Source organism: Pseudomyrmex gracilis, unplaced genomic scaffold, assembly GCF_002006095.1.
Source record: "Pseudomyrmex gracilis isolate BER0280 unplaced genomic scaffold, ASM200609v1 scaffold_90, whole genome shotgun sequence".
Classification (NCBI taxonomy): Eukaryota; Metazoa; Arthropoda; class Insecta; order Hymenoptera; family Formicidae; genus Pseudomyrmex; species Pseudomyrmex gracilis.
The window spans coordinates 142,890-170,879 of record NW_018020674.1 but is presented as its reverse complement, the minus strand read 5'-3'; the positions used below and the strand labels follow the sequence as shown (position 1 = coordinate 170,879).

Sequence of the window (27,990 nt, the reverse complement as noted above, 5' to 3'; positions counted from 1 at the left end):
ACCTCGCACTGTTCGCACGCGACGGTGGCATCGCGCGGCTCTCCCTCGCACATCTGGCACTGAAGCCGCGCATTTCGCGACTCCTGGTATTTCTCGACGATGTGCTGCATCGCCCGGTACTTGGGCAAATTGTGGGCACCGCCCTCGTCGAAGTAGACGGTCTTCTGGCAAACGGGACACGAGAGACAGAGAGTGCCGCCGGACGGCGGGAATCCGCCGTTGCCCGGCGTGCCGACGTAGCTGCCGGGTCGCGAGCTGGTGGACGTGCTGCTGCAGACCACGCCGGAATCGGTCTCGGACAGAATCGACAGCTTGTCGGCTTCCTGATCGGATCCGGGCGCGTTCGACGAGTCGGCGGTGGACTCGGGCGGCGAATCCGGCGGCGCTTGCAGATTCACCGCGCAGGCCAGACACAACGCGTGCCAGCACGGCAACAATACCGGCTCGACAAAAAGCTCCTTGCAACTGGGACATCGTAGTTCGTCCTCCATCGCGGATGCACCGGTGGCGCGTCGTCTGACGGCGATCGTTCTGGAGCAATCTGCGGATTGTTGTTCCTCGTGGATCTTCTCGAGCCGCTGCGGCAGCTCGAATCTCCTCGGTCGGCTAGTCTGCAGGATTCCGTCAGGATGGCGAACGCAGAACCGGTGTTGCAGCAGCGTCAGAAGGTCCCTCGGCGCGCTGAATCTCCTTTCACCGATTACACCGCTCCGGATCGCTCGCTCCGAGGTCGAGTGCGCCTCGCGGTAGGTAGGTAGGAAATTCCTTGGTACGTTTTCTTTGCGGCGGATACGATCCGGTTTAAGAAAGGATCATCCGAGAAAATGTTTTCGTTGAATAAGTCAAGTGGGGACCACAATGTTCCTTACGTAAAATGTTATTTCCTCGAGAAAATACGTGCTTTTTGGACCCAAAGACACAATAATCTTGTAGTAGTAGTAGTTCTCCCGTCGGAAAATATGAATGGATCTCTGTGTTTGAGCGACGATCGTGCGAAAAAAAACGTTTCGGAACACACGCGAAGAATTCTCGATTCTTTTCCGAGAATCGATCGGGGAATCTCAGAGATCGCACGCGCTTCTTCCCGGTCTCATCACACTGTAAAACAAACTCCACAGATCACGCGCGATAATTTCGCCGAAGCAAGTCAATCACGCTGAGAAAAAAAAATCCCTTTGTTTGTTCATCGGCGCGCGTGCTGACGATCCATCGTGTTTTCGGACCGCGACGCACCTTGCTGACACGCGCAAAAATGCAAAACTTTTTCACAGGTTTCAGCGGGAACGTGTCATCTGTCGATCGCGCGCATCGCGGGCTTTTTGCATTTTCGGAGCAAACGCACGTTCGCGCGCGCACGTCGCAATGATCTTCCGCGTGATCGAGAAACTCGAGATTCCGAGGTCGCGAACGATAAAACGACTCGGTTTTCGATAAGTGTAGTCGGCGCACGTACGCGTTTCCGCGCGAGAACTCGTGAGCACCGAGGAACCCGCTCGTCAGAGAAACAGCACGCAGCTTGCAAGCCGTCACCGGGTTGACTGACTCCCGGCGCCGAGTCAAAGAACCGTCGCGCACCGCGGCCACGCACACTCAGGAGCGTGATGGTACGAGGGAACGGAAGGCGCCGTGTACGGGAACAGGGGTTCCCAAACTTGTTGCTATATCGCGCGAGTCTTTCCCCCGAGAGGTAGATATATTTTAATATCATTTAATTAAAATATCTCGTTTTCACATTATGTGTGTAAATTAAAATAAAGTTGACACATAATGGAAAACAAATTTGAAATTTAAAATAAATTAGTAATCAACAAGTAATCTTTTAGTATCTATTAGCAATAAAAAAAAAACAAGTAATCTTTTATTCAATAACATGGATCTCTTTCTCTCTCTTTTCTCTCTCCTCTCGATAAAATATGAAAAAAATTACTCCGTGGTGTATAAAAAACTGATATAAAATTATAATTAAATTATATCGTGTCTATATTTATCCTTGTAAATATACTGTTAAGCCGTATTATAGAAGATGTGTTGTCTTATTTTTATCTCATCTTTTAACGAGAATCGCTTCTCGATGCAAGACTGATTTTCACATAACTATGTTATTGCGAAATTATCCACGCCGTATGGAACCGGTTTCACGCTCTGAACGCATATCTCAGGGACGCGCCTACGTAAGAAACTTATACATCGAGGCCATTCGCGAATCCGAACACAAAAGACTTCATCTAAAGCAGATTTGCAAGCGGCCGAAAATATCTTCTAATCAAATCAGAGAATCCATACGCTAATTATAATTTTGATTATTTTATTTATATAAATTTCATTGTTTTAAACATAATTGTATCTTTGCTCTGATTTCTGTGTTAACGCTCTTAAAAAAAAACTAAAAAAATCAAGGAAGCGAAGCAGAGCCAATGTGAGTCTGAGACACAGATGTTGGTGTGTAGAAAATTCAGACTTTATTTAATTCTGTGTCTTAGACTCACATCGGCTCTGTCACTTCATTGATGTTTTTGGACAAATTTGGAGCCTCTACCATACTTCATTAAAAAAACTAAAACTTATTTTCAATTTTCAAGAAATTTTTCAAGAGAGACAATTTTACACGAACACTCTTTTCAGAGAAACCGCAGTTTTTTGTTTGACCTAAACAAAAATCATTGCTTCAACAAAATTCAAATTTGTTCATCAAAGATATAAATTTGTTCTGTCAACAAAATTATATCTTTGATGACAACCGAAGATATATGCTACAACTTCTAACAAATCGCAAATAACTTTGCGACAATACAGTGTGACGTCTCTCGACAGGAATATCTCGCTTACGTGTAAGATAATAAAACAGGAGAGGATGATCTCGCGCGCGCGCGCGCGAGGGAAGTCTGTCGTGTCGCGTAGACGCGAGAACACGCCGGTTTTCTCTGGGGAGGAGGGGAGAAAAATGCGCTACAATGGGACGAGGGTTGCGTGAAAGAGCGGCGAGAGAATCCCGCGCGCGCGGGATATATAAAATATCGCAGAGCCAGGTGCAACGCGCGCGATCGGCCACGCAGCCGGCCGCGTGATCGTTCCGCGTTACAAGCGTCTCCGCGCGCTCCGAAACTTTTCTTCCTCAATCAAACCGGCGTCGGATTCGTTCGCGCGGGTTGAACGACCTCGATGAAATAAGACGCGCGGGGGCAAAACTTCCGTGAAATCCTGCTATAAATGTGCCCCGGTGTGTAATGCAAAACCCTCTTCCTCCCTTCTCGGGTTCTCGTGCACGACGAGGACGTCCGGTGTGGACGCTCTCTCGCAATCCCCCCAGCCGAGGGGATAACGAAACTTACCCCCGCTAATATCACGAAAACCGCGCGCCACCGGATCAAAACCGCGCGGCATCGAAATTGTTTACCGGGCACCGTGCCAGCGCTATTAAGCGATCGTTTATTTATATCCTCGCTCGACCACGTGTACGGGGCGTGTCTATACCTTTAAAATACTACTGCTCCTGATACCACAACGAGCGCGTGGATTATTGATGGCGAGATTAAGAGCGTTCTGCTTAGAAAGCCGACCGCGAAATGCATTAGGTCCAATAAAATATTAACGTGCGCGGTGTAAATAATATAGTTTGAGCTTTATGCGAAATGTTTCGCGAAATTACACGGTCGGTTTAAACACAGTGTTTTCAGTGCGTAATTGCGTGGATCTTCAAAAAGGATCGGGGAGAGATGTTTCCTCGAGAACATCCTTTTCTGTGTAAAAGTTTCAATTAAAAAATCATAAATTGTCTCTGGCAAATAATAAAACACGCACGCAAATGTAACGATGAAATTTCGTTTGAATAAAAATTGCTGACTGACTTTATAAATAAAGTCGCGCGCGAGGGGGAAATATTTCTGTCGCGTATTATATACTTTCGCAGTTAAGTGTAATGCGCGTTTCGCGTTATCTCTCACAAAGTTATTGCCGCGTTTTCTTTGTTCAATGATAAATTGGATTATGTCTGCCGCGTAACTGCCAATTACTCTTCGACCATTCGACCGTCCGACTTCGTACACGCTCATACGTTCGCTATACAACCGAGGAATGTAGACACGGTCATTTGTCATCGCGAGAAACCTCGACGAAACAATATCTACGTCGTCGTCATCGTCGTTGCCGTTTCTTTCGATTCTACGAGAACTCGCACGAGAGAAAGAGAGAGATCGCGTCGAGTGCTTCTGGGTCACGTGGCATTAAAAAAAAATATCCTCGACATAACGAGTACGCGATCGTACTTTTCTCTTCAATTTTATGAGAATTTTATTTTTAACAAAATTAATCTAAGGATTTTAGATTATATTTTCAATAATTAAAAGAGATAATTTACAAATAAATAACAAATATAAATATTTGTAATTGTCAAAAACACATTTATATTATTTTTGTAATCGTAAAAAAAAAAAAAAAAAGATATAAGATCGCGACGAAAATTTGTTGCAGCGCGAAACGAATGGTTGGAAAGGCGTTAATGTGACAGCCGGAATATGTTGAAAACTTGTAAGCCGCGAGAAAAAGAATTATCAGTAATAACACCGCTGCTGTTGAAACAAGTTAATTGATTTTTACGGTTCTACGTAAGTGCGCTGTTTGTCAGGAAGTGAAACCGACTCGCTGACACGGTCATTTGTCACTTGAGAAAAAAATTTTATATATTGAAACCGCGCTACACAAATAGTCCCGATAACTCGTAAAATGCGCGATATTTTATTTTGCTCGTGTGCAATAAAATGCGTTTCTATTTGGTGTCGTATTTAACAACAAACAATGAATATCTCACTTTCGAGTAATTAATGTAATGAATCGAGTAACGCACACACATGTATGCATCATGGGTTCCGGTTTTTTTTTTTTTTTTTTATTTTACACTTCGCACTGCTGTTATTGTGCACTTTTGTTTCATGATGTTTGTAAGCCGTTATAATTGTTTTACTACTTGAAACGTTTGGAATAAGCTTCATATTTTCCGCACCAGATGACATACGTGTACGGGCGCGTCGATACATATTCATACAGCGCGATCTTGCAAATCTCGCGCGGCCATCTTGAACTTTGGCGCCGAAACGATGAATTGATCTGCATTCAACAGATATAATTAACTCGATAATTGAGACATTTTACAGGCTTACTGCCTGTGTGCGAATGATATATGCTTTCGAATTTGTGATAGATCGAAAGAACAAGCCGATCGACGGACAACAATCGCTAAGTAATGTCTCAACTGTGGAGTTCGTTGAGTGCGATGAATTACTGCAATTTGTATGGAAACAAACAAATTTTTACACGACTACTTACTTTTCAGTAGCAAATACTCGTGAAGTTGTACACCAGACGGTTTTCTGTTGGTCCAACGACGAAACCACATCGGCAAAGTGGACTCGACTGCGGAGCGGCGTCGTCACCCACTGTCACGTCTCGATGCGGTCCTAATTTCTGACTCCGAATCGTCCCGATTCTCGAATTACACACTTCCGTACGCGAACTGCACACTGAATTACACAACGCACACGTACGCGAGCACAAAACGCGTATTATTTACGCAAAACTTCGGTCTCCGCACGACGCGACTGGAAACGCGACGCGCACAGTCAAGCGACTATTTGAAACTTCGAGAATCGCAATTTCCATATCGAAAGTAGTTCGTCGAGTTGGCGGGTGGGGCGCCACTTGCCGACAGCAGCGCTCCGAACTCCGACAATCGAAACACGTAACCTAACCTTTACGAGCTCGCAGGTATGATCAATTAAATTTTTTGACATGTTCGTTTGTTATAATCCAACGTGATTATTTTTCCCAATAAATGTAAAATAAAGAGATATAACTAATGTTACATGAATTTAGTGTATGTAACACTTGAACAAATATGTCCATATAAGTGAATAAAAAACAAAAGTACATAATTATAAAATTAATATAATTACAATGTGGGAAAAATTGTAACTACTGAATGACAATTGTGTTTATTATATAAATAATAAAAGTATTGAAAATTTTGAATGAGGAAAAGTAGAATATCAATTAATTGTACATCTATTAATTTATCACATCATTAATTCAAGCATGCACATGTGATTGCACTTTTGCAATATGATTACTTCAGTTAAAACATTTATATATATATATATATAAACATTTTGTAATTTTATTATATTGCTCAAAATAATTCATGACTCGCGTCAATATCAATTACTCGATTAATAATTAAGTAACTGTGATTAATTTATAATCATCATTATTTCATTATTTACAAATCTCCAATAATCGCAATATGAATAAAAAATAATATGTTCAATCACAGAACCATAGTCTATGGCCGTTCCTGAGACATTTTGCTGCTGATAAAATATACTATACTCGTTCTCGTTCATATCTCGTCGCAAAATAGCACACAAACGTATTGCAAAATATTGCGTCACGCGATTTCGTGTCGCCTGAGTAGGTACGGTTATGTTTGATTATCTTACCACAACAACGTGATAAAGATTGTCAAGATATAATGTCGTTCTAATACTCAACAACCTGCGTCTCAAACCATACAGACACATTTTTCCTCTATGATGATTTTTAAGCACGGTTTTACGTTTGTTTCTTAACATTTTATTGTTTCAATTACGTGCAATTTCATCGAAGTTTAATGTTCACGTTTGGTGAGAGAGAAAGAAAGAGAGAAATAGAAATCTGTTACAATGTAAGTATAAGTTCATCACGAGTGCTTATGTACAGAGTAGTATGTAAATATTCTGTACAATACGTACCACTGCGTTTGTTATTACATAATAATCACGTGCGAATAAAATAGAGAATATTTAATTATTTTAAATCGAATGTTTTTTCTCTCCACGCGCATAAATTTTATTTTGTTTTGGAAACATTTAAATAAACTCATAAAAGCCTGGAGTTCATAGTTTTTGATCGTCTTAATCAATTTCTTTCGCGTGTGTACATTAAAAGTACTTTGGTTTATGCCATTAAATGTTACCACATTACACCCGTTAGCAAATTCTCGCAAAAAAAAATCGTGAAATTAGATAATGAACTAAAATGACATCTCAGCTTGATGCACATGTCTTATATAATGAAATATCAAACGTCGCAGATATTCAAACTTAAATTCAGACAATCAATTATGTTTCTGTAGTACGTATAATCCGAATCTAACATTGTATATATAATGACGACGAACATAATTACGTCTCTGACCAAGAGAACCGCACCGAAATTTTATTACTTATGTCGTCACGGATCTACATCCGCAAGGTTAGTACATTTACAAAATGTATACACTTTTTTTCTATTTATATTATTCTAGTGTGTATACTTTGCAAACTTTCAAAGAAAATAAAAACTACAGTCGTTTTGATGATATCAAACTGAGTTCCAACAAAATATCCTCTAATATAGTTGTTTTTCTGTTTCAAAAAAGAAAACACATCAATAATTTACACAGAAAGATACAATTTAATATAAAAATATTTAATAACAATATTTTATATTTACAAATTTAAATAGTACCAATCAATATGGCGCGTACGATCTGGTGATTGTTGGCGGTGGTATCGTCGGGTGTGCCACCGCCCGCGAAGTAATTATGAGACATCCGAAAATGAAAATAGCTATTGTGGAAAAAGAACCTGGTCTAGCTTTTCATCAAACGGGGCACAACAGCGGCGTAATTCATTGCGGCATTTATTATAAACCTGAAAGTATGAAGGTAAATTCACTGAGAGAGAGAGAACTCTCTCTGATAGAGAGTCATTGTCTCTCTCAATGTGATAAAAAATCTATTTGCAGGCGAAGCTTTGTGTAGAAGGAATGAAGCTTTCATATGAGTATCTCTGTAAAAAGAACATACCTCACAAGAAGATCGGAAAGCTGATCGTTGCGCAAAATCCAGATCAAGTCAAAAGACTAGACGAGCTTTTCAGTCGAGGTACAAAGAACAATGTACCGGATCTTCAGATCGTTGAAAAAGATTGCATATCGAAATACGAACCTAAGTGTCAGGTAACAAAATGCAAACGCGGAAGAAAGTAAATGTAAACAAGTAAATGGTTTCAAAATAGTTCGTTGTTTAATCAGGGAGAAAAAGCTATATGGTCACCGTGGACCGGTATAGTCGATTGGGCGGTCGTGTGTAAGTCGTTCGCCGAGGATTTTCAGAAAATGGGAGGTGACATTTTTCTCAATTTCGAAGTAACTGGCTTCACAGAAATGACGGAATCGACAAAGCAACTAGAACTTTCGCCCATAGTCGTCCAATCCAAAAAACGAGTAAGATTCTCTTCTCACATGTTTCATTGTACACGCTGTGACATTTGTTGTCCATTGTTTTGTTTCCCATGAAGTGCATACCGACGAAATACGCGCTCACATGCGCTGGTTTGCATTCGGACCGTTTGGCAGTGATGACAGGCTGCGATCTGAGTCCGCGGATAATACCCTTTCGCGGCGAGTATCTTCTTCTGAACGAAAACAAGAAGCATCTCAGCACGACCAATGTGTATCCGGTACCTGATCCCAGATTTCCATTTCTCGGTGTACATTTCACACCCAGAATGAACAGCGACATCTGGCTGGGTCCCAACGCTGTTCTCGCGCTCGCAAGAGAAGGTTACAGGTAACGATTTAAAAAAAAAAAAAAAACAAACTCTAGACTTACATAAAATTTGTATATAATAAACTTTTTTTTAGCTGGTTCAACATTAATATAAAAGACTGCGTAGAAATGGCAAAATTTCCTGGTTTATACAAGCTGTGCTTTCGATATTTCCTGCCAGGCTGCAACGAGACTATAAAGTCGATTTTTTATCCTCTAGCAGTGAGAGATCTCCAAAAGTTTATTCCCGAAATTTCATACAGAGACGTAAGAAGGTCAGTAGTTTTTGTTAAATCCACGAATGTCTGCTTTTACAAACTTATCGTCTCATATTTTGTATGACAGAGGACCAGCTGGCGTGAGAGCACAAGCGCTAGATAAGAATGGCAATCTAGTCGATGATTTTGTTTTTGACAAAGGTATCGGCGTAATAGGCAGCAGAGTGTTGCACTGTCGAAATGCGCCGTCGCCTGCTGCGACTAGTAGTTTATCAATAGCAAAACACATCGCCAATAAGCTCGACACCGACTTCAAACTGTAACATATACATCTTGGCATAAATACTTTACATATTAAACCAAAACTAAGCCAAATATGCATTTAAAAGAAATTTTATGTAAAGAAGCTATTTTTATTTCAAAAATATATTTTTACAATGATGTTTGATTTTTGATACATATCTCTGGAATACAATATCTCTGAAAAATATTGCGTGATAAGATAACAAAATGTAATGTAAACGTACAAGATACTGTGCTTTTTAGCGTCATTCGTAACATAAATCTAACAAAACATTTTTAAAAAGCAATTTTATAAAAATCTTGATAATTAATGTTTAAAGTCAATCGATCTATGTAATACATTTTTTTTTTATCATAATCGCTGTAAAATATGTGATAAAAAAATATTATTTTATCAAACATTATTTTTTTATGTGTGGTATTTAACAAAATATTTTCAATATGGAAATTTAAGAACGTAACGATTGTAGATGAAAACAGTATAAACAAGTATATACAGGAATATACAATACCTCTTCAAGCATACATAAATTTGATGCAAATTTGTGACCTTTGTATTTGATTTTTTAATCCGAAATATTTTTAAATAATTTTAAATCTATTTCCTGATATCATGAGACGTGTTGTAGCAAAATCCAGTGCTGCTGTGAGATGATATCCCATATTTGAAATTACAACACCATATTCGCTCAATGCAAACATTGAATACACTAAAATTTATATAAATGGCCTATAGCAAGAGAACAACATTGTAATCAATGTTACAATAACAAATTGATAAACTTACCTAAAGGTTCACAGTATTTATTGTGTCTATAAAAGAAATAACACGCTACTGCTATAGAAATCACATTCGACATCATTGATCTTCGTTTCCACTTCAAAGAAGCATCGTTAAAGTCTTTTGCAACATTTAGACATCTTCTCATAATGTAATACGCTAAGAACATGTGTATAAATGACGTCAGCAAAAAAGTTATAAAAGACATCTTATGAAATGCTGTGGAAGAAAAAGAACCGTTAGCATATATTCATGTTATTTATAATTGTATTCATCTACAAAAGTTTTAAACGCATGTGAGTTTACTTTACCGTAACTTTCGTCGGAAGTCCAGAAGCTCAATGTTACCAGAGATGTGTTTTCAATGGCATACATAACGAGCGCAATATTGGCTAAATATTGAGCCCATTTGTAGACGTGATCTCTGTAATATTGATAATACATCTTAAGTATTAAAGTTCGCACTATCGCTTGCAACGCTATAGCAGTCTTCCAGATATCTCTCTGAGGTTTGTAGTGACCAATGGCTGCGGAGACAGAGGGCAAGAAATTGTACACCTGTAAAAATTGTTTACGTCACACAAAGACCACAAACTGCGTAACCTAACACTTGTATCACAATTGTCTCATTATTTTATCATGTTAAATTTCTTACATAATTATATCGTTATTACATTTCTTTCTAAATTATAAAAAAATGTTTGCGCCAGCATCCACCATAAAAAGCTGTATTCGAAACTAAAATCATAAGAGATTTCAGTTTCTTGATTCCATATTGTTTTTTTTTTTTTTTTTAATTGCAACAATGTACAACATGACTGATAATTTTGCACCTGACAATGAGTGGAAGTAGAATGCTCGAAATTATACAGGACCGACCAGACGACGCAGAAGATGAACGCCAGGAACGGCAGTGACACGGTAAACCATGCCACTTTGGAAAACGGCACAACGACACGAGCCTTCGACATGTCCTCCTCCTCCACCAAAGGAATATACTCTGACCCTAATCTAAGCTTGCTCATGGTATTACGTCCGCAGTTTTTCGCTACGTCATAATCCGCGTGCGACACGCGACGACGAAGGTTAACACGCTAATCTGATAAACTCGACTTTTAACACGCGCATTATCCGTATTTCAACGCTGTTTCTTCCGAACGTTTTTATACGCGAAACGATCGCGCGATTCGCATCTTGATCTAAATACCAAGTGATCGCGTTTGACGACCACGGCGAGTTCGCGGGACTCGCTCTCCGATGAACAATCCGACATCATGCTCGGCGTATTGAGGTTAGGATTGTAAAATCGATCGGACGTGAACGGAGCTTTGTGTGTCTACAAAAATATTTTTGACGCAGTGCCGTTGCCGCAACGTTAACGTCACCGTGACGATCTTCGCACGTGAGATCCAAAGCGTCAATAAACGCGCTCAAGTTACCGACATGGAGAAAGAGACGTGCTGTCTGTCGGCAAGTTTATCTTCTTATTACGCTTTGTAGTAACGCACGTCACCGCTAGAGAGCGCCTGCCTATCTGTAACTTCCTCCTGTTTCTTCAACACATACGTCGTTACAAGTGTGCGAGCGGAATTGCTGTTTTCGTGTAATTCTTGTTGTTGTAAACGTAAGTTTGTTGCAAATATATTTGCAATACCATTGTTGTTCCGATTAAAACGATCGCGCGCGAAAAGTCCCACGTGTCGCTGTGTTTTTCATATTTCGCGTCAGTGATCGCAGAACGCGATAACAGTCCGTGAATGAGATTTCTTATATTGAGGTTATGTGTGCGTTAAACATTGCAAATATTCTATAATACAATTCATCGCGTCTCTGGCGATGAATGCCAATGACAAATAATGCGAGGTTAAATTGATTTTTTTCTACATCGTTGGCACGAGCGGCGTATCTTCGAGGACACAAACATGTGAGTTTTATTATTATTATTATTATTACTTTTTATCTTCAAATATCGATCGACAATACGAAACAGTTTCGCAAACTAGTATCAGGTTCTGATACTCGAATGGACTTGAATTAACATTTATAAAATTTACATAGTAGATTTAACATTTATAAAATTTACATAGTAGATTTTCTTTTTTTTTCTCTGAGATGTTTGCTCGCGTATCAAGAAAACTGTTACGTATTGTAACAGCAAACGATATCGCGCTCGATATCGGCAAAACGTTCTTCTTGTCTGTACGTAGCAGTATTACGTTCATATACACGCGTATCAAAGCCACTTGATTTTACAATAGACGTATCGAACAGCGTCGATATCCTGATATCTCGTGTCTCGGTATGCAAAGTCTTTCCTGGAAATAATCGCAATAAAAGATACCGATAGCGTCTTTCTCAAACTACATGTAAGATGTTTCAAGTCTGAATAATTGAATTTGTGCTTTTAAATTAATATTACAATATTACAGAACAATTAAGAGAAAATTAAATATATCAATATATATATATATTATATCAATTATTGAAAAGTACAATTTTAGAAATTGTATTTGATATCAATATATATATATATATACATATATATATATATATATATATTATATCAATTATTGAAAAGTACAATTTTAGAAATCGTATTTGATAAAAAATTACGGTAATTGATTCTTATCATGCGCGTTCTGTGTCGTCCTGTAACAGAAGTTACGTATGGTAATTATATTGGAAGAGAGAGAGAAAATGTAATTATATGCATCCTCTCACATCTACGAGAGAAAATTCAATTATCATCGCTGTTAGTAGTCCGAAGTATATTATGCAATATTTTAAAATTAAAAGTTCAGAAATATATGTGCGAGCTTGTGCGCGAGAAACATATAGAAATTGATTTGTGATTATTTAAAAATTATGTATTAAATATCTATTAATAGGATATATAAGTTCTTTGTGAGGTTCTCAGTGTGTCATAATTGTGAATGTTGAACGTGTCACGTAACAATATCACATGACACAAAGATGTTAAGAATTTATTTTTCCAACGACTCATTCTGTCTATTTACGAGATGTTGTTTATGTAAATAGAAGACGTTTTACATGAAGAAACACCTAAGCAAGCAGTGATATATTTTTAGGTTTACCATTAGAACGCACTCTTTGAGCAACTAAGAATGCAGTCTGGTCTGATAACACACAATCATTGCGACCTTGTCGCAATCCGTATTACAGTTCTCGCGAATCGCTTTCCTCACGCTACATAAACGCGCATAAACTTCGTGACTGAGAAAAGTTTTGCGGACACATTGTGTGTATATATGTATACGTATACGCGGTCTTAGGACAGCTATTTTGCATATAATGCAATTTCCACTCTCTCGTTTCCACATTCAACCGTGACATATCTTTCATGTATAGTAATCGGGCGCGACGATAGTTTGTCACGTTCTGATTACTTCAAACATATATCTCAACTCGCCTTGTTGTTTCAAGTACCTTTGCTTTTGTATACATTTTGTCGTCTCTTTTCTTCGGCATAGTTTTTATGTATTTCAACTCTTGTGGAACTATCTCGGTTTAACTTTTCTCACAGATACACTTGATTCTGTTTCATTTCCTCCCTCTATTTCTTTCAATTTCCCCGATTGTTAGAAACAATATCTTGATTGTCTTGTGACAAACGCGATCGCAAATAAAATAACTCGGCGAATTCTATCGCTTCAGTTTCCTCGAAATTGTTTCATTAATTTTTTTTTAACAAGATAATAATTCGAAGAAGTTCGAAAGTTTCGGGGAAGGAGGAAATAAAGTTGCTCTCTTCCAATCGTTATGTATTTGATCTAAATTGTTAATTGCATTTCATCTCGCTCTTCTCTCTCGAATCTTGTTTCTCCTCGCCTTTTACGTCTTCATTTTACCCGCGCATATATTATAACTCACACGGACCGCTATTGCTGCCCCCCCGTATCTCTGCTAAAAATACAACCTTCTCTCTTCTGACACACGGGCGCGGTGTGTTATCTCGTCGATTCTCACGTGCGTAAATCCAGCACTTCGCCGCAATAAAGCCACGTGCTATGTAGCCGCACTGAAATTAGAACTGTTTGACCACCTAAGCGAAGTTTTATCTTCGTTTATAAGCGATGGGTAAGTATATATGTCTTGAAAAATATTCGAACCGTAACGAGCGGCGCTCGATACGGTTTTTTTTCGATTAAAAATCCTTCGAATGAACATTTTTAAACAGCTCTTTCCAAGCTTCGAAACGTATATTTTATTCGTCGACAAATTATTCCTTTCCTATTTAATTAGAATTGAAATTCGAATTAAGTAAATAGAACACGTGCAGATGCATGCGCGATCCATTAAATTCTCAAACGTCTCTCTCCTCCGTGTGCACCTGTCGTATATATATAACTTTGTATCTATGTAGAGCTCTCCCGGAGTCTCTTGAAGCGACAACGATAGTGGCCTTCATTGTCCGCTTCCACGTATTTGTCCGACTGATGTTCTTAATAAACGAATGTAGGACATTTGGCGCTCGTTGCCGGCCAATACGGTCATCTGCGACTGTCAGGGTACAGCTTCGTCAAAAGGAAAAGACGTCGTTTCTCCTCCTACGGATGTTCCCGTCCGCGCGACGTTGTTGTCACCTAACTTTTCCGGATCCAGAGAGAGAGAGAGACATCCAGACGCATTGCGTCGGTGTCCTTGCCAGGAACGCCGCAATACCGTCTCACCGCGTCTGTCGTTGCGGACGGCCTCTTCATCTTGCTCTTCCCCTTCCTTTTCTCGACGGTTTTTTCTTTTCGACAAGTTTCCGCAAAGCACTCGCATAACTTCGGATAAATAAAAGTAATTAATTTATTGGGACGGACGAAAATTCGATAATGAAATAGTACGGAAGGCGATCTTTCTCACTTTCAGTTTTGGTAACTTCGAGTCGCGAAGAAAATCCTTCACGAGTGCTATCTAGAGAACTTTAACCAAAATCCTGGAATTAAGAGAAAAGTTTCTACTGTCTCTTTCTCTCTTTCTCTCTCTCTCTCTCTTTCTTTCTCACGAAGACTTGGAACTGTAAAATCTGATTTTGCTTCCCACGAATATCACTCAAGGAAGTTGATGAATATCTCTTGTAGAAAATTAACAGGATAAAGCAAGAGATAATTTGCAGAATTTTGTTATCTAAATATATCGCCGTTACTCTCTACATGTCGCAGTTTGCATAAAATTTCGTTTAATTCGCAACATCCGTTTTTTCACGAGTTCTCAAGAATTTGTGAGTATGCACACAAATGCGCGTCGTTCTCATCGTTCTTCTCGGTAAATCGGATTCTGTGCGATATATAAACCGTCAATAGTTTGACGTGGTGTGGCGGATGATTCACGTCTCAATTGTCGGCTCCGTTAAATCGAACGGCGGTCTTTATACGCCTGTCTGCGTCCGCGTCTTCTCTCGAATCGCGTTTGCGTAGGTGCAAATAATAGTATCGCCGCGGCGCATCTTGCGTCAGTTGCACATGGCGCCAATGCACGATCCAGAGGGATGAGATATTTCGAGTACGCGTAATCAAAACGCGGCACGAAACGCGCGTTTAATCGCGCGCCAACATTTGCGGACTTAGACGCTAGGAGATGTGGTGAAACTTCCGAATTGAAAAAGTCATGCACTTTCTATTTTTCTCTCTCTCTTCTTTGCACGAAAATTGTCTATCACTCGAAATAATTCACCTTACTGTTTCTCTGTTATCTTTTCTCTTCGCTTTGATATCAACGAATTGTTCGGTGATGTAATTTGAAAACAAAAGTGACGGGAATAATTTCGAATAATTGATAAAAATACGGGAAGCGAAATATAAGGAGTATTTTTTTTTTTCTTTAAGAAACACCCGACAACAGAAATTCATTTCCGAATCGTGCGCGCGAGAGCGCCGCATTTTGTATATCAGAGAGATCTATATTCGTCGTAACACGTCTAGAGGCCATCGGCTTTACACACGCGGCTCTGGTGCCACTGCCACTGGATTCTATTTGTGTCAAACAATATAAAGTAAGACACGTACGTGTCCGCGCAGAGTCTCGGTGCAGTTGCATAACCGGTGATATCCAACGTGCGGAAAGCGGGCGCGTCGATCCTCCGCGGAGGGATCACAAAACAGCCAGCGCGCCACCTTACACTTTAACGAAATTGAATTTGCGTCTGGGAATATACAAGGGATTATATGTGCTTTTATGCGGAATATATCAAGTCTCTCGGAAAATTGTATTCTTGATCTTCGGTATCTTTTCATGTTTCTTTGAATAGAAAATATCTTATTCGCACGAGTATAGAATTTTTATTACATAAATTTAGAATATTTTTATATAATTTTAGAATTCTCGTTGCATGCAGAAGTTTTTTTTATAACGACTGCGCGTAAGATTTGCATCGCAGATAAATCCGTTTCGGGAACGGTGTCGTTGACCGTTTAAAAATTAGATTTCGCTATAATTACGTGACGAAACTGATTCGACAAACGCGTCGCGACAGAAAACGTCCGACCGATATATATATCTCTCTCTCTTTCTCCATATAAATATAAAACGTCACGCGAGATCCCGAAGAATTTCGCAAATAATTAAAAAGTTGACTCGCGCGGAAAGTTGGGATGAGAACTTAATGGACGTTGATCACTTAGGCAAGCAAGAAGCTACCGGGTAGTCGTTTTGACGCGTGCCTCGCTTCGGATAAATCGCTAATGGAACCAGAAACCCGAGCTATCGACGATAATACAGCAGAAAGATGTGAAGGACCCGCAGGAATACGTTTAGTACTTCTTTTGGTGTCGCGTTTCCATCCGACAAATTTCTGCGTCGAATTTTAAAAAAATTCACGAGAGCGGAGTAGCGTGGATTATTATTATCGCTTCAATTTTATTTTCAGTATTAAATATTATTATAAAATATCACATTAATTTTAGTATAAAAGATGTGTGAAGAAAGCGCGAGAAATCTACCACTTGGTATTTAATCAATTTTAATCATCTTTTCGTCATTGGAACTTTTAATATTTGAAAGTGCGATGTCAACTTTAAACCAGCGAATTTCGAAACTCGCTCGGCGTGGCGACACGTTCTCGAGGAAATTGAATTTCGCTCGCGTATTATTGAAGTACATGTAAGACGGAAATTGCAACTGCTGATTTTTGCACGTAACTCATGCCAATTTTTTTTTTTTTTCATTTTTTTATAGCAATGCAGTAAGTATAGTAAGTTCTATGGAGAGAAAATGGTTTTCGGATGCTCATATTCAGATCAGCGTTCATTTGTTGTCGCAATTTCAGCCTATCTTTTCAAATCTCTCGTTGTGGCAAGAAATTTATTCGACTTGTACCGGATTTTCTCTTAAATCTTTTCTATCGAGCGGTGAGAAATTGTTTGCATACAAAATATAATCAGGTACATGTACAAATTTGCCGCGCAGTAACGTTTAAATTTATTGTACAATAATTTACTACATCATACATATTTATTTTCTGCACGTACGAGGTTATCAAGCTGAAATATAAAATTGGAGATAAATTATCATTATATAAAAATAATAACAAATGTGCGCGTTTAATAAGGAGCGATTAACGAATGCGCTCGTTCGAAAACTTCAGCCAAGATTTAAATATTAGTTTAGTGACAGTTTAATGCCTGAGCATACACAAACATATACGCGCGCGCGCGCGCACACACATACGCGCACACACATACGTCTTGGCACAACACGCTAAACAACCAGCTTGGATCTTCAGTAGCGATGATGAAACCAGGCTTATGACACGCTCGAATAAGCCAGTCGTAGTATTATAACAGTGTTTAATACGTATATGTACATCACATCGCTCTTGATTACAAATCTTTGTTGCCTGGTTTCAGAGTTTTTACTCTTTTTTTTTTTTTTTTTTCAAAACACAGCTCCTCTCTAAAAGTGCGTAGAGCACTTTCTCGTTGTTTCTCGATTTTACTTTATCTCGAATAGAAAACTAAAACAACGTGAAAGAAATCCCGAGCGCGAATTTATGGAGGCTCGCGAAACGTATAAAACTAATGATAAAGATCGTCAAAGAAGATTTAAGGCAGAGAGGATTATGGTTTCGGCGAATGTGTTTGTTATCAATAGACAGAAATCAAAGCATCATTAAAACTTCCTAACCGAAACACCTGTCGAACGTACAACCCACACACTCGCCGTTTCGTCGACGAGTTAGGGTGTATGGTTTTTTTTTTTCGATGGATTGTGTAAACGCGGAGCGGAGTTCCGGAAAAAAAAAAAAGAAATTAAATTAACCGGCAGCGCGAGAAATAATTAAAAGCATTGCACGTGCCGGCATGTAAATATCATTAATACTCTAATAATGTGGGATAATAACAATGTGATATGATAAATGTGTTCTCAACGAACTCTCTCTCTCTCTCTGTCTACCGTCTAATTTATTTTCATCGCCGCGCTTCCACGTGTATACGTTCTTGAATTACTGACGAAGTAATTTGTATCGTTTTACGATCTCGCTATCTCCTCGTCACTGATAAAATCACGGGCGCCGCTCTAAAACCGAAACAGACAATTACTACACGCGCACACAACAGAAATAAATAAAGAAAACGTGAGCGATAATTGCGTTTGTTCGCAACGATCTTTGAAGAATCCTATCGGACGCGATCAATCGCGTTGTCCTTCCTTCTTCTTCGTCTTCTCGACGAGTTACCGGTTTTTGAGCGCGATCCACCTGTCTTGCGGATCACAGACGCGCTCATTTGATATTTGCCATTGAGCTTCGCAACCTCAAGCTAATTCGGAACCGCGCGCGCCGGGCTCGAAAGCGAGTGTGCGCGTCAAGCGCGCGAATTTTTACGAAAGCGCGACGGGAAAACACCCGACCTGGGACGTCAGACGGTGCGAAAATTGGACGGAGAAAGACCGGCGACGAGGAAGCCGGTCGGGGGGCGCGCGCGTGAGGAAAAGAGGGAGCGAAGAGAGTCTCTTGTGTCCGACGACGCGCGCAGGCGCCGCATCCCGAAGCGCGGAGAGAAATGCTCGTCGTCCGCGTGGCGCGAGTTAGAACTTGACTTGGCGCTTTTAGTCTTGGCCCGTCCCTTCGTCCATTCTCGTCCTTGCCGGACACCAGCAACCAACCCCCGGCGGCGGCGAAAACCTTCCGTGCGCAAAGGGGAACTATGGACCGGTTGCAAGACGAGAAGCGCAGTGACGAGGGAGATTCCGCCTGATCCACCGGCGATGAGACCCACGCGTTGCACCCACGTGCCTTTCGCAAATCTTTACGCGACGACGTGAGAGTTTATCGACGTCAAAGTTGAAAATAATTATTTAACGGAATCCTTGGAAAAAATTTTTCATCTTTCGCATTCATTATCGCGTGTCGTCGCGGAGAAGAAAAAGAAACGTCGAAAAAATTGTACATAGCAAGCAAGAAAAACACAACAACTCTCTTTTCTTCAAAATACATCATATCCCACGTCGGAGGAAGAAATCCGAAGAGTGTGCCGATCGGATATCGAGCGCCGATCGAATGCAAACCGCATTATCGCGCGGGACATGTCGCAGGAGATTCGACCGATTCGTCGGGAGACGAACGATAGTCGCAACTCGAAGAGGAGCAATCGCGCTCAGCGCCGATGGCGCATTCTGGCCAGGGCGCTGACTCGCTCGCCGGAACCGATCGGCGGCAGCGAGTCTGACGAGGAGGTGTCGGTGAGACGGTTCACCAGCTTCGGTCTGCTCAGTTGCTCGCTGCTGAAGAACGCGCTGGCGGACGGCGAGTCCAGTTGGTGCGAATACTCGACCTGGATGGACGATCGGTTGTACAACGTGCAGATACGACGGATAAACAAGTGCTTCACGGCGAGCGAGCTCATCGGCTTCAACAACACCGGCAACGTGTGCGTGTGGCCGTCCGAAGAGTGTTTGGCGTATTATCTGCTGCGGAATCGCGGCCTCTGCCGGAATCGGAACGTCCTTGAACTCGGTGGCGGCATGAGCTGTTTGGCCGGCGTGCTCGCCGCGAAGTACTGCGATCCCAGCTTGGTCACGCTCACGGACGGCAACGTGACCAGCGTCGACAACGTGCGTTGCATCGTCGCCAGGAACGGGATGACGCATCTGGTGGAGTGCGGGGTCTTGCAGTGGGCCCGAGCGGCCAGGGCCCTGCGACAGGCGGCTGCGGTCAACGGCAATCGCGTTAAGGTGAACGTTCAAATAATTTTGGACCAACAAACCCGATCGTTTCGAGAGAAAAAAGCGATCGATAGTCCGAAGTTAACTGTGTTTATAACCGTTTGCAATTTGACCGGCGCGATTAAAATAGCGCGTCTCGGGGTCGGCGAACAGACGAGGATTAAATAATAATCGCATTTAGGAGAATCATTAAATCTCGATGTAGAAGAGACACTCGATAAATCAAAGTTGTTTCTTGATCGGGCACCGCCAAGTTTATCCGTCTCTCTCTTTTTTTTTTTTTGATTGAACTTGACGCGCGTGTTCTTTTTTTTCCTTCCCGAATTGCATCGCACAAAAATGTATTAGTTTGAAGTTGTTCATTTCTTTCGTTTAGCAGAAAAGCGTGTTTCTGTAAACTGTTTTTTCAATAAGCCATATTTTTCGTCAGATTTCTGAGAACGAACATCCGCGCGTATAATAAAAATACATGAGAGAAAAATGCATATTTTCAAAGCAACGTCGAAGTAGTATTGAAGCATGACAGAAATGCTTCTTTGATGACACGCGGTCACAAAGAGAAGCCGGAAATTAAATATTGAAAATCTAATGAAGGGACAGAACACACACACACACACACACACACTCGCACATTTTTAGCTTTTAGATTATGCAAGTCTGTGTTCGCGCGCTCATATGTTAAATAAAAAAAATCAGATTCTACGCGTCCTACATTTTATATATAAACTTTAATATTGCGTGCACGTATATTTCATTGTCATGTGCGAATTCTGGAAATTCGTTATTATAAAACTGCAGAAATCACGACGAGACGTTTGTTTTGATGTGAGTTTCGAGAGTTCGCGAAAATTGAAGAATCACACAGGCTTTTTGTACTTCTCTAATCGCGGCGCGGAATTCCGTCTTGGTCGCCGACCCCGTGGCCGAATGATGTGTCCCGTAAAACTGACGACTCCTCGACGTGATCTGCATCATGAAACGAGGACTCGCCAACCAGTAATCGTCGACGGACCACCGGGCATCGACACGCCTGGTTTCGCGATCGCATATCCTGACGGCGCGGTGCCGTTGCCTCGTCGCTACGATCAATGAGTCATCGCGGTCATTGCGAGTCGATGAATAGAAAAATTGAGGCCTTGCCGAGGAGAGCTACCGGGGATTCTCTATGGTGAAGACTCGATGAGAAAGATCGATCGCGAGAAATTCGCGCCGACAAAAGAACGTCTTTTCAAAAACACTTTTTTTTTAATGTCAGATAATATTTGAAGATAAGAAAAAAGAGGACTCTGGGCAAATGATAATAAAAATCAACTGTAATGAAAAAATTGCTTTGCTCACATATTTCTTATGATACGCACGTATACAATGTGAAATATTGTACTGCATAAAAAAAAAGTTTTTTTGTTTCTTTTATCTAGCACGTGTCACATAATAGAGTCACGTAACAAAAAACAGATGTTGTCGCGATAAGTTTCGAAATATGATATCATAATATGGGTGTCACATTTTTATATTTATTTTTTAAAAATATTCGAGAAAATATTTCTGTCACCGTGAAAGAAAAATCACGCGCTTTTTAAGCTACTGTCAGTTTTTCCGAGACATTTTAGATGAAATTTTCTCTTTATTGATATTTTTTAAATGATAGTTTAATATGTAGAAAATTTTTATAGATTTTATCTGCGCCACGGGGGATTTGGCTAGCAGCGGAATCAAATATTTAGGTGCTAATTAAAGTTTTGATACTTCATTAGTTTTAATTCTCTCATTTAACGCGAAAACATTTATGAAGCTGTTTCGTCGCAAAGAATTCTTTCACGTGTCGGATGTTGTACGGAAAGCATTGAAAAACAAGCGATCGAAAAGTTTATAATTTCACGCGCTCTCGTCTCTCGATGTACAAAAGAAATCAGAGAACGAATACACACGTGTAGAATCCCCGCGTAATCATTGTGATTCCCGGCTCAGATATACAGACGCACACCATTCGGACACTTCCGGCTAAACTTCAGCTCCATTTCCGGTAGCCTCTATGTGTTCTTCCGGTGGCTCGCAATGTTCCGCGCAATTGACATTTTTTTTTCATTGACAATTTTCGCTTTGTTCGAGACCCCGATTGAAAGAAGTTTCACGAGACACAATCCCTTTTTCTTTTTTTTTTTTTTTTAAATTTTCGTCTAAATTTTCCTAACAAGTTTGAAGAGATATTGGAGACTACGTGAAAAATTGCACGATTTAAAAGTTCGAGGTTGTTTCATTCATTAAAAAATTTATCCTTTATCCGCTACAATAGACGGTTATGTAAGTTCGACTTGAGAGAGCCTCTCTCTCTCTCCCTCTATACATTTGCACGAAAAAAGTTTCGGACTCGAATTTACGAATTATTCGGAACTTCTCTCATAACTTTTCAAACGCGCGCAAGTGAATCTTGTTCTTCGGACGTTATTCGATTTTATAAATCAGGGTTTTCTCTCGCGAATATATATTTGCGTTAATCGGTGCTGAAATCTGGACTCTCTCGATTCCCTTCGATACAGACTCGACTTGCGGATAACGACGACGACGACGACGACGACGATGATGACGACGAGGACGAACTACTGCCGTCGATTCTCTACGACGTGATCCTCAGCGCGGACTGCCTCTTCTTCGACGACGTCCGGCTGGATCTGGTGGAAACGATTTACGGCTGGCTCGCCGACGACGGAGTGGCCCTGGTGATGGCGCCCAGGCGCGGCACGACATTCCAAAAATTCGCCGAAGCGTCGGTCAAACGCGGCTTCGTCGCGCGACAAACGGAGCAGTACGACGACGTGGTGTGGTCGAGACACTTGGAGCTGCTGCGAAACAATCTGGAGTACTGTCCGGATCTGCATTATCCGGTGTTGCTGGAACTGACCAAGCAGAAGAAGACGCCGCCCGGATGACCGAGCTCGGTCGACGACGACGACAGTCCCAGTGAAGAATAACGACACGTTTCGCGACGACCAAATGTTTTTTTAACGTCTACTTTGTGTGTCTGTATAAACGCATAAAAAAAAAAAAAAAAAAAAAAGAAAAAAGAAAAACAATTACACGTTAGAGAGAGAGAGAGAGAGAGATAAATATATTTTTTTCAAGAAACGTGCGTTCACCGCACGTGTATGTGAGATGTGAATGATAAGACGTAGGTGTAATAATAAGACTATACTCCCATGTTGTGTCTGACAAGTGTCAAGGTTGGGTTTTTATTAGTGCGTGATCTGATGAAACTGTTTAGCGCCCACATGCGCGAATCGATCTTCCGCTCGTACGCATCGTTCCACATCGTCGCTTTTATCGGAAAAATTCCGTAAGGAAGTCGTGTTTTCGCGTCGTGCGCGCGCGACGTACGAGCGATTCTCGCTTTTCCACGCGGTTGAACGCGGGGATTTCGACTTTATTTTTTTTTTTTTTTTTTTCTGTTTCGTTACCTTAATCCGCGCGTGGATAACGTGTTCTCGCGGATAAACGCGTACGTGTTTGAAAATGTGTTTGATATATTTGCGCTTTCGTCAGTCTCTCGTGTTTAGTTCGAATTAAATTACGCACAGTTAACGTGAGAACGCGTGCCGCACGCGTTTCAAGCACGTTTTGCGACGCCAAGTAACAGACGCGGGCTGATGCAACGAAGCTGTAAATCCTACGCTTTAAATTAATCCGATGTATGATATGTATGTGCGAGCGAAGATAGACCGCAAGAGTTGTATTGTTCTCACTCGCGGCAGGTGAGACTGCGTGCTGTGGCACTGTTTCGCAACACAATTTTCAATTGTCAGATAACAGAGAAGATGAAAAATGTCAATATACAGAGACAAGTGTGTAATAAAAAAACTTTTCGAAACATTGTTCCAGTAAGATTAAAAAAAAAACATTTTAAACATCCCTCGCGTACTTTGCGTACCGGGGGAACAAATTTCGAATAATAATATTTTTGCGAAACGTGCGACTTCGATTTAAAGCGGTCGCGAAGATTGATGCCGGCGATTTGACATTTATCGCCGCATTTAAATCGACGGCATTAGTCTTCCAAGAGAAAATAAATTTATGAATTACTGGTTATTTTCCAAGAGATAAATCGATATCCATTTCCCATCGATCACATTCTTCATTCGATCGGGTAAAAAAAATCGGGTGTGCTTCTCGTAGCAGTCAGAATTTTTCTTAGGAGACGTGTACGTATCTATGTATCCGAACGGATGGAAAAAAAACAAAGACGATCGAGTTTCGCGCAATAGAGTGTCTTGGCGACAGTGGCTTAACGCGATGCCGGCGTTAAAATGTTATCGATCTTTGATTGAGACGCGAAGTGGACGGCCTGAGATGTATCTTTTATCTTAGAGTTCTTTCTTCGTTCTCTCGCCAGAACCAATCTTAAAACGATCGAATAGCGTTTGAATATATAGCTCCCCGTTATCCACAACCTGCGAGCTCTGTGCGTCGCGAAATTGGATTAAAAATCATCTCCACGCAGAGTATTTTTGGATACAACAACAACAACAACAACAACAACAGAGAGTTATCAATGTTATCAATTAATTGTTAACTATTAAGGGTCCAAAGTGATGTGAAGGTCGCGCGAACAATTGTCGATTTGGCGAATTCGCTGAATCCGATGATTAATTAGTAAAATATTATTACGCTTGTTATTACATTAGGTAACATAGATGTAAATCGTTACGAGATAAGATCATTGCAAGATGTAACTTTAGGAGGCTATGCCGCACAGTTAGCCGACGGAACACGAATTTTTTTTTGTGTGTGTAACAATTCGTTAAATAATGTGAAACTGTAAGTAAGCAAAGCGTTTCGAAAGATATTCGAACGTCAATGTAACAAAAAAAAAAAAAAAAAAACAAACAAAAGAGATTGACAACAAAGTCGTTGCACTAAAAATGCACAGAGAACACATACTGATGTAAACTTTAGAAAGTAATTCAGAACAGAAGTCGATTTTGCCTTCGTATCTGTGCACGTATTGATCTAATGATTTATTCACGTATTTATTCGTATGAAGGATTTGTAAATCTCGTGACAAAAAACAAAAAAAAAAAAAAGAAAATCTCGCATATATATATATATTTCTTAAACATCGCGTTCTGAACCCGTTACCTCAAAGGACCAATCTAAGCTATGTTATAAGTCTAGTCAGAACTATACCAAACTTCCACTATTTATACATCTCCTTACGTAGGTCAAGCGTTCGTAAAATCTCTCCACCTCCGTGTCTTAGGAACAAAACAATTAAAAAAAAAAAAAAACGCGGCAGTCGATTTCGTTGTAAAAACCGATCAATTCTCATCCGATTGTTTTCTCGTCTCGCGAGAAAAACAATTACGACACGAGCCAGCTGTAGCGAATATTTTCTCGAAACGTTCATCCAACGTGGGGGTGAGAGAATTTATGGACTCTTTGTAGCCCTAGAGAGCAACTTGTGTATATTTACGTGCGTTTTATGCACGGAAGAATCTCCGCAGTAATAAAACTATTTTCACTTACAACTGGTATCGCGTGTTGTATTGTGTTTTCCTTCTTGCGCGCGCGTTTCGAATTTTGAATAAATTATATTAAGTTCGTCACGTATTCGCGCGCATCGCGTGACGATAAAAAAAAAAAAAAAAACGCCCATTGACAAATCTACGGCGACGTTACTGCGTCAGAATGAATAATAACTATTTATTTAACGTTCGTCAAACATCCTGTCTTTCTCTGCCCGAGAGATAGTTATATTTGTCCGCCTCGATTCTGTCTATGTGATCCACCGCGCGCGCGCGCGCATGTGTGTGTGTGTGTGTGTGTGTGTGTGTGTTAAATATCCGTCTCTCCCTCTTTTTCTGCACATTTGCCAAGTCCTGACGTAATCGTCGCGGGGACCCACTGTCGGAAATTTTTAGTGTCAAAAGTTAGATCGAGAATAAAGTGTCTTTCTGAAGAAGTTTTAAAAGGCATTCGAATTTTCAGCCCAGTTCTAGTCTTATCTTTCAAGTTGACAATTTAGCACGTTCTATGTTGCAACTTACGTAACGTGGTTTGGTATTCCATTCCAGAATGAGGCAAAATTTCCAATAATAGATCGCCGGTCTCAAGAATCACCCGGTCGACACTTCAAACAGTTACAAACGAATTTTCTCGTACGCCGGAATATTAATTGTTCGGATGTTGAAACGACGTTTGTTTCGACGTTCGTTTTGTTTTGATTTACAATCGAAGCGCGCGAAAAGCCCCATTATCGATCACTCGTTTCGGGGGTTTTCGGATTAAAACAAAAATCTCGAGGCGAACGCGAAGCAACAACGCGAAATCGATCGAGAAACGCTTCGCCTCTGGATTTGAGTAACGAGAACTTGTGCAAAAAAGAAGAAAAAAAAAAAAAAAAAGAAAATGCACAGCCGTGCGTTTTCTTCTTCATTTCGCCGACAAGTACAACAGATTTCCGAGACCTCAATTTGCTTCGAAGGTTACATCCGCGATTGTTGGAATCTAAAAATGAAAGTCCCTGATAGACGGTCGCGATTAGCATCTGCGTTCCGTGACGAATGATACAAACAAATTGCCTTAGAAAGGCAAAATCAATCTCGCTAACATCCTCCCGTGAGCATAAATAAAATTCTACGTCGGTTTATTTTATTATATCCGACGATGTGTATAATTTCGGTTTCGACTCTGTCGGATGTTGTTTCGTGCGATGCGAGGTTGCAAATTCGGTCGCATCCGAAATAATCGTCAACGGAGAGATCGAAGGACGAAATTACACGACGAAAAAAATCATCTCTCGTTGATCGCTTTACATCGACGGTAACAGTTATTCTGCGAGCAAGCTGTACAAAGATAAACAAACCGATGCGTGAAGATATTTCTGAATGAGACTTAAACGCGCGCGTTGCCCGCCGCAACGTTTTCTCAGTCTGTAATTATAATCAAATACGAGCGATCTCAACGTCACAATTTTAATTTAAACAAGTTTGAATGTTAGATTGTGTCTGAAAGACGCTCTCACAGACTTTTTGCGCAATTCAAAGAGCCAACGTGCGATACGTTCGATGAGAGCGAAATTGCGCGCGTGGGTTTTAAAGCTTGGAAATCAAACGCACGTACATTTATATTTTTAGAAGACCGTTTCAAAGTTTACCTGTTACTTAAACCTCTCTCATTATCTTTACTATCGTTGCGGAGCTATTATTAAAAGAGAACGCGTCACCGATTCGTTCATATAATTAGATACTTTCCTCGTGGCGGCCTCATTAAAATCGGTGTAACCCTTAAGCGTGTGCGTGCGTATGGGCTGGTGGTGATCGATCGCGGTAAAGTAAGTTTCCGTCGCGCGTCTCTGCGAAATGCGGCTTCCAAACGCGGCCGTCGTCGTCGCGGCTTGGCGGGGAATGAATTTTTAGCCCGACTCGATCTCGAAACTCTAAAGTACATAAGTACTCGGCGCGCATAAGTGCGTCTCGTTTGCCTCCCTCATCGTAACAAAGGAAATAGCTGATCGGGATCGAACTTTTGAAGAGACGTTTCGAGCGTCCTACCTACCGGCCGCGACGAAGCTTCTCTCGGCAACGAATTAATCGCACGGTCAATCTCAGCTGACGTCTGCTGTATTCAAAACCCCCAGTCCGGGCGAGCGATTTAATCTTCAATTAAAACGGAACGAACATAACTCCAATCCGTCACGTTATTACCGCACGCGGTAATAATAATTCGCAACGCGCAAAAAAAAAACGTTTCTGTTAAACGCGGGCGATAAAAACCTCGCGCGATAAAAATTTATTTAGTTCGAATCGTTCGTGAAAAATTGGGTATGACGCACGATTGCGATAACGCAACATCTTTTGTTGTCTGTTCTACTTTTTTTTTTTTTTTTTTTTTTTTTTTTTTTTTTT

General features: G+C 40.6%; 5 protein-coding genes across 8 annotated transcripts in view; 3 read left to right on the top strand and 2 right to left on the bottom strand.

Annotated features, from left to right (window-relative positions):
- LOC109855472 (E3 ubiquitin-protein ligase TRIM9) overlaps positions 1-1,522 on the bottom strand; it is a 95,209-nt gene extending 93,687 nt beyond the window's left edge. The window contains exon 1 of the mRNA XM_020429752.1: positions 3-1,522. Within this exon, the coding sequence (XP_020285341.1) occupies positions 3-491 (489 nt within the window). The 5' untranslated portion in view covers positions 492-1,522. The remainder of the gene's footprint in view (positions 1-2) is intronic.
- Positions 1,523-6,278: 4,756 nt separating this feature from the next.
- On the top strand, positions 6,279-9,286 carry LOC109855448 (L-2-hydroxyglutarate dehydrogenase, mitochondrial). 2 transcript variants are annotated; one of them, XM_020429711.1, is made up of 8 exons: positions 6,279-6,712; positions 7,163-7,281; positions 7,534-7,735; positions 7,816-8,028; positions 8,104-8,295; positions 8,370-8,641; positions 8,716-8,895; positions 8,966-9,286. In XM_020429711.1, the coding sequence occupies exons 2-8, from the start codon at positions 7,196-7,198 to the stop codon at positions 9,159-9,161; spliced, it is 1,341 nt and encodes a 446-aa protein (XP_020285300.1). In that variant the 5' UTR covers positions 6,279-6,712; positions 7,163-7,195; the 3' UTR covers positions 9,162-9,286. The 2 variants fall into 2 exon arrangements, with proteins under 2 accessions (XP_020285300.1, XP_020285301.1); XM_020429712.1 differs by lacking the exon at positions 6,279-6,712 and having other exon boundaries at positions 6,737-7,281.
- LOC109855451 (post-GPI attachment to proteins factor 2-like) lies at positions 9,070-11,191 on the bottom strand. 2 transcript variants are annotated; one of them, XR_002250290.1, is made up of 5 exons: positions 10,756-11,191; positions 10,234-10,480; positions 9,929-10,141; positions 9,654-9,851; positions 9,070-9,155 (listed from the first exon to the last, which is right to left on the bottom strand). XR_002250290.1 is itself a non-coding variant. In XM_020429715.1 (4 exons), exons 1-4 carry the CDS (start codon positions 10,945-10,947, stop codon positions 9,724-9,726), a joined length of 780 nt encoding a protein of 259 aa, XP_020285304.1. In that variant the 5' UTR covers positions 10,948-11,191; the 3' UTR covers positions 9,386-9,723. The 2 variants fall into 2 exon arrangements, 1 of the variants encoding a protein (XP_020285304.1); XM_020429715.1 differs by lacking the exon at positions 9,070-9,155 and having other exon boundaries at positions 9,386-9,851.
- Positions 11,192-11,493: 302 nt separating this feature from the next.
- LOC109855449 (WW domain-binding protein 4) overlaps positions 11,494-27,990 on the top strand; it is a 29,947-nt gene continuing 13,450 nt past the window's right edge. Inside the window, exon 1 of one of the 2 annotated variants that reach the window (XM_020429714.1) lies at positions 11,494-11,846. In XM_020429714.1, the coding sequence (XP_020285303.1) occupies positions 11,845-11,846 (2 nt within the window). In that variant the 5' untranslated portion in view covers positions 11,494-11,844. The remainder of the gene's footprint in view (positions 11,847-27,990) is intronic. The other variant, XM_020429713.1, reaches the window with a different exon arrangement.
- LOC109855452 (calmodulin-lysine N-methyltransferase) lies at positions 18,969-24,966 on the top strand. Its single transcript, XM_020429716.1, has 2 exons — positions 18,969-20,101; positions 22,630-24,966. Exons 1-2 carry the CDS (start codon positions 19,454-19,456, stop codon positions 23,017-23,019), a joined length of 1,038 nt encoding a protein of 345 aa, XP_020285305.1. The 5' UTR covers positions 18,969-19,453; the 3' UTR covers positions 23,020-24,966.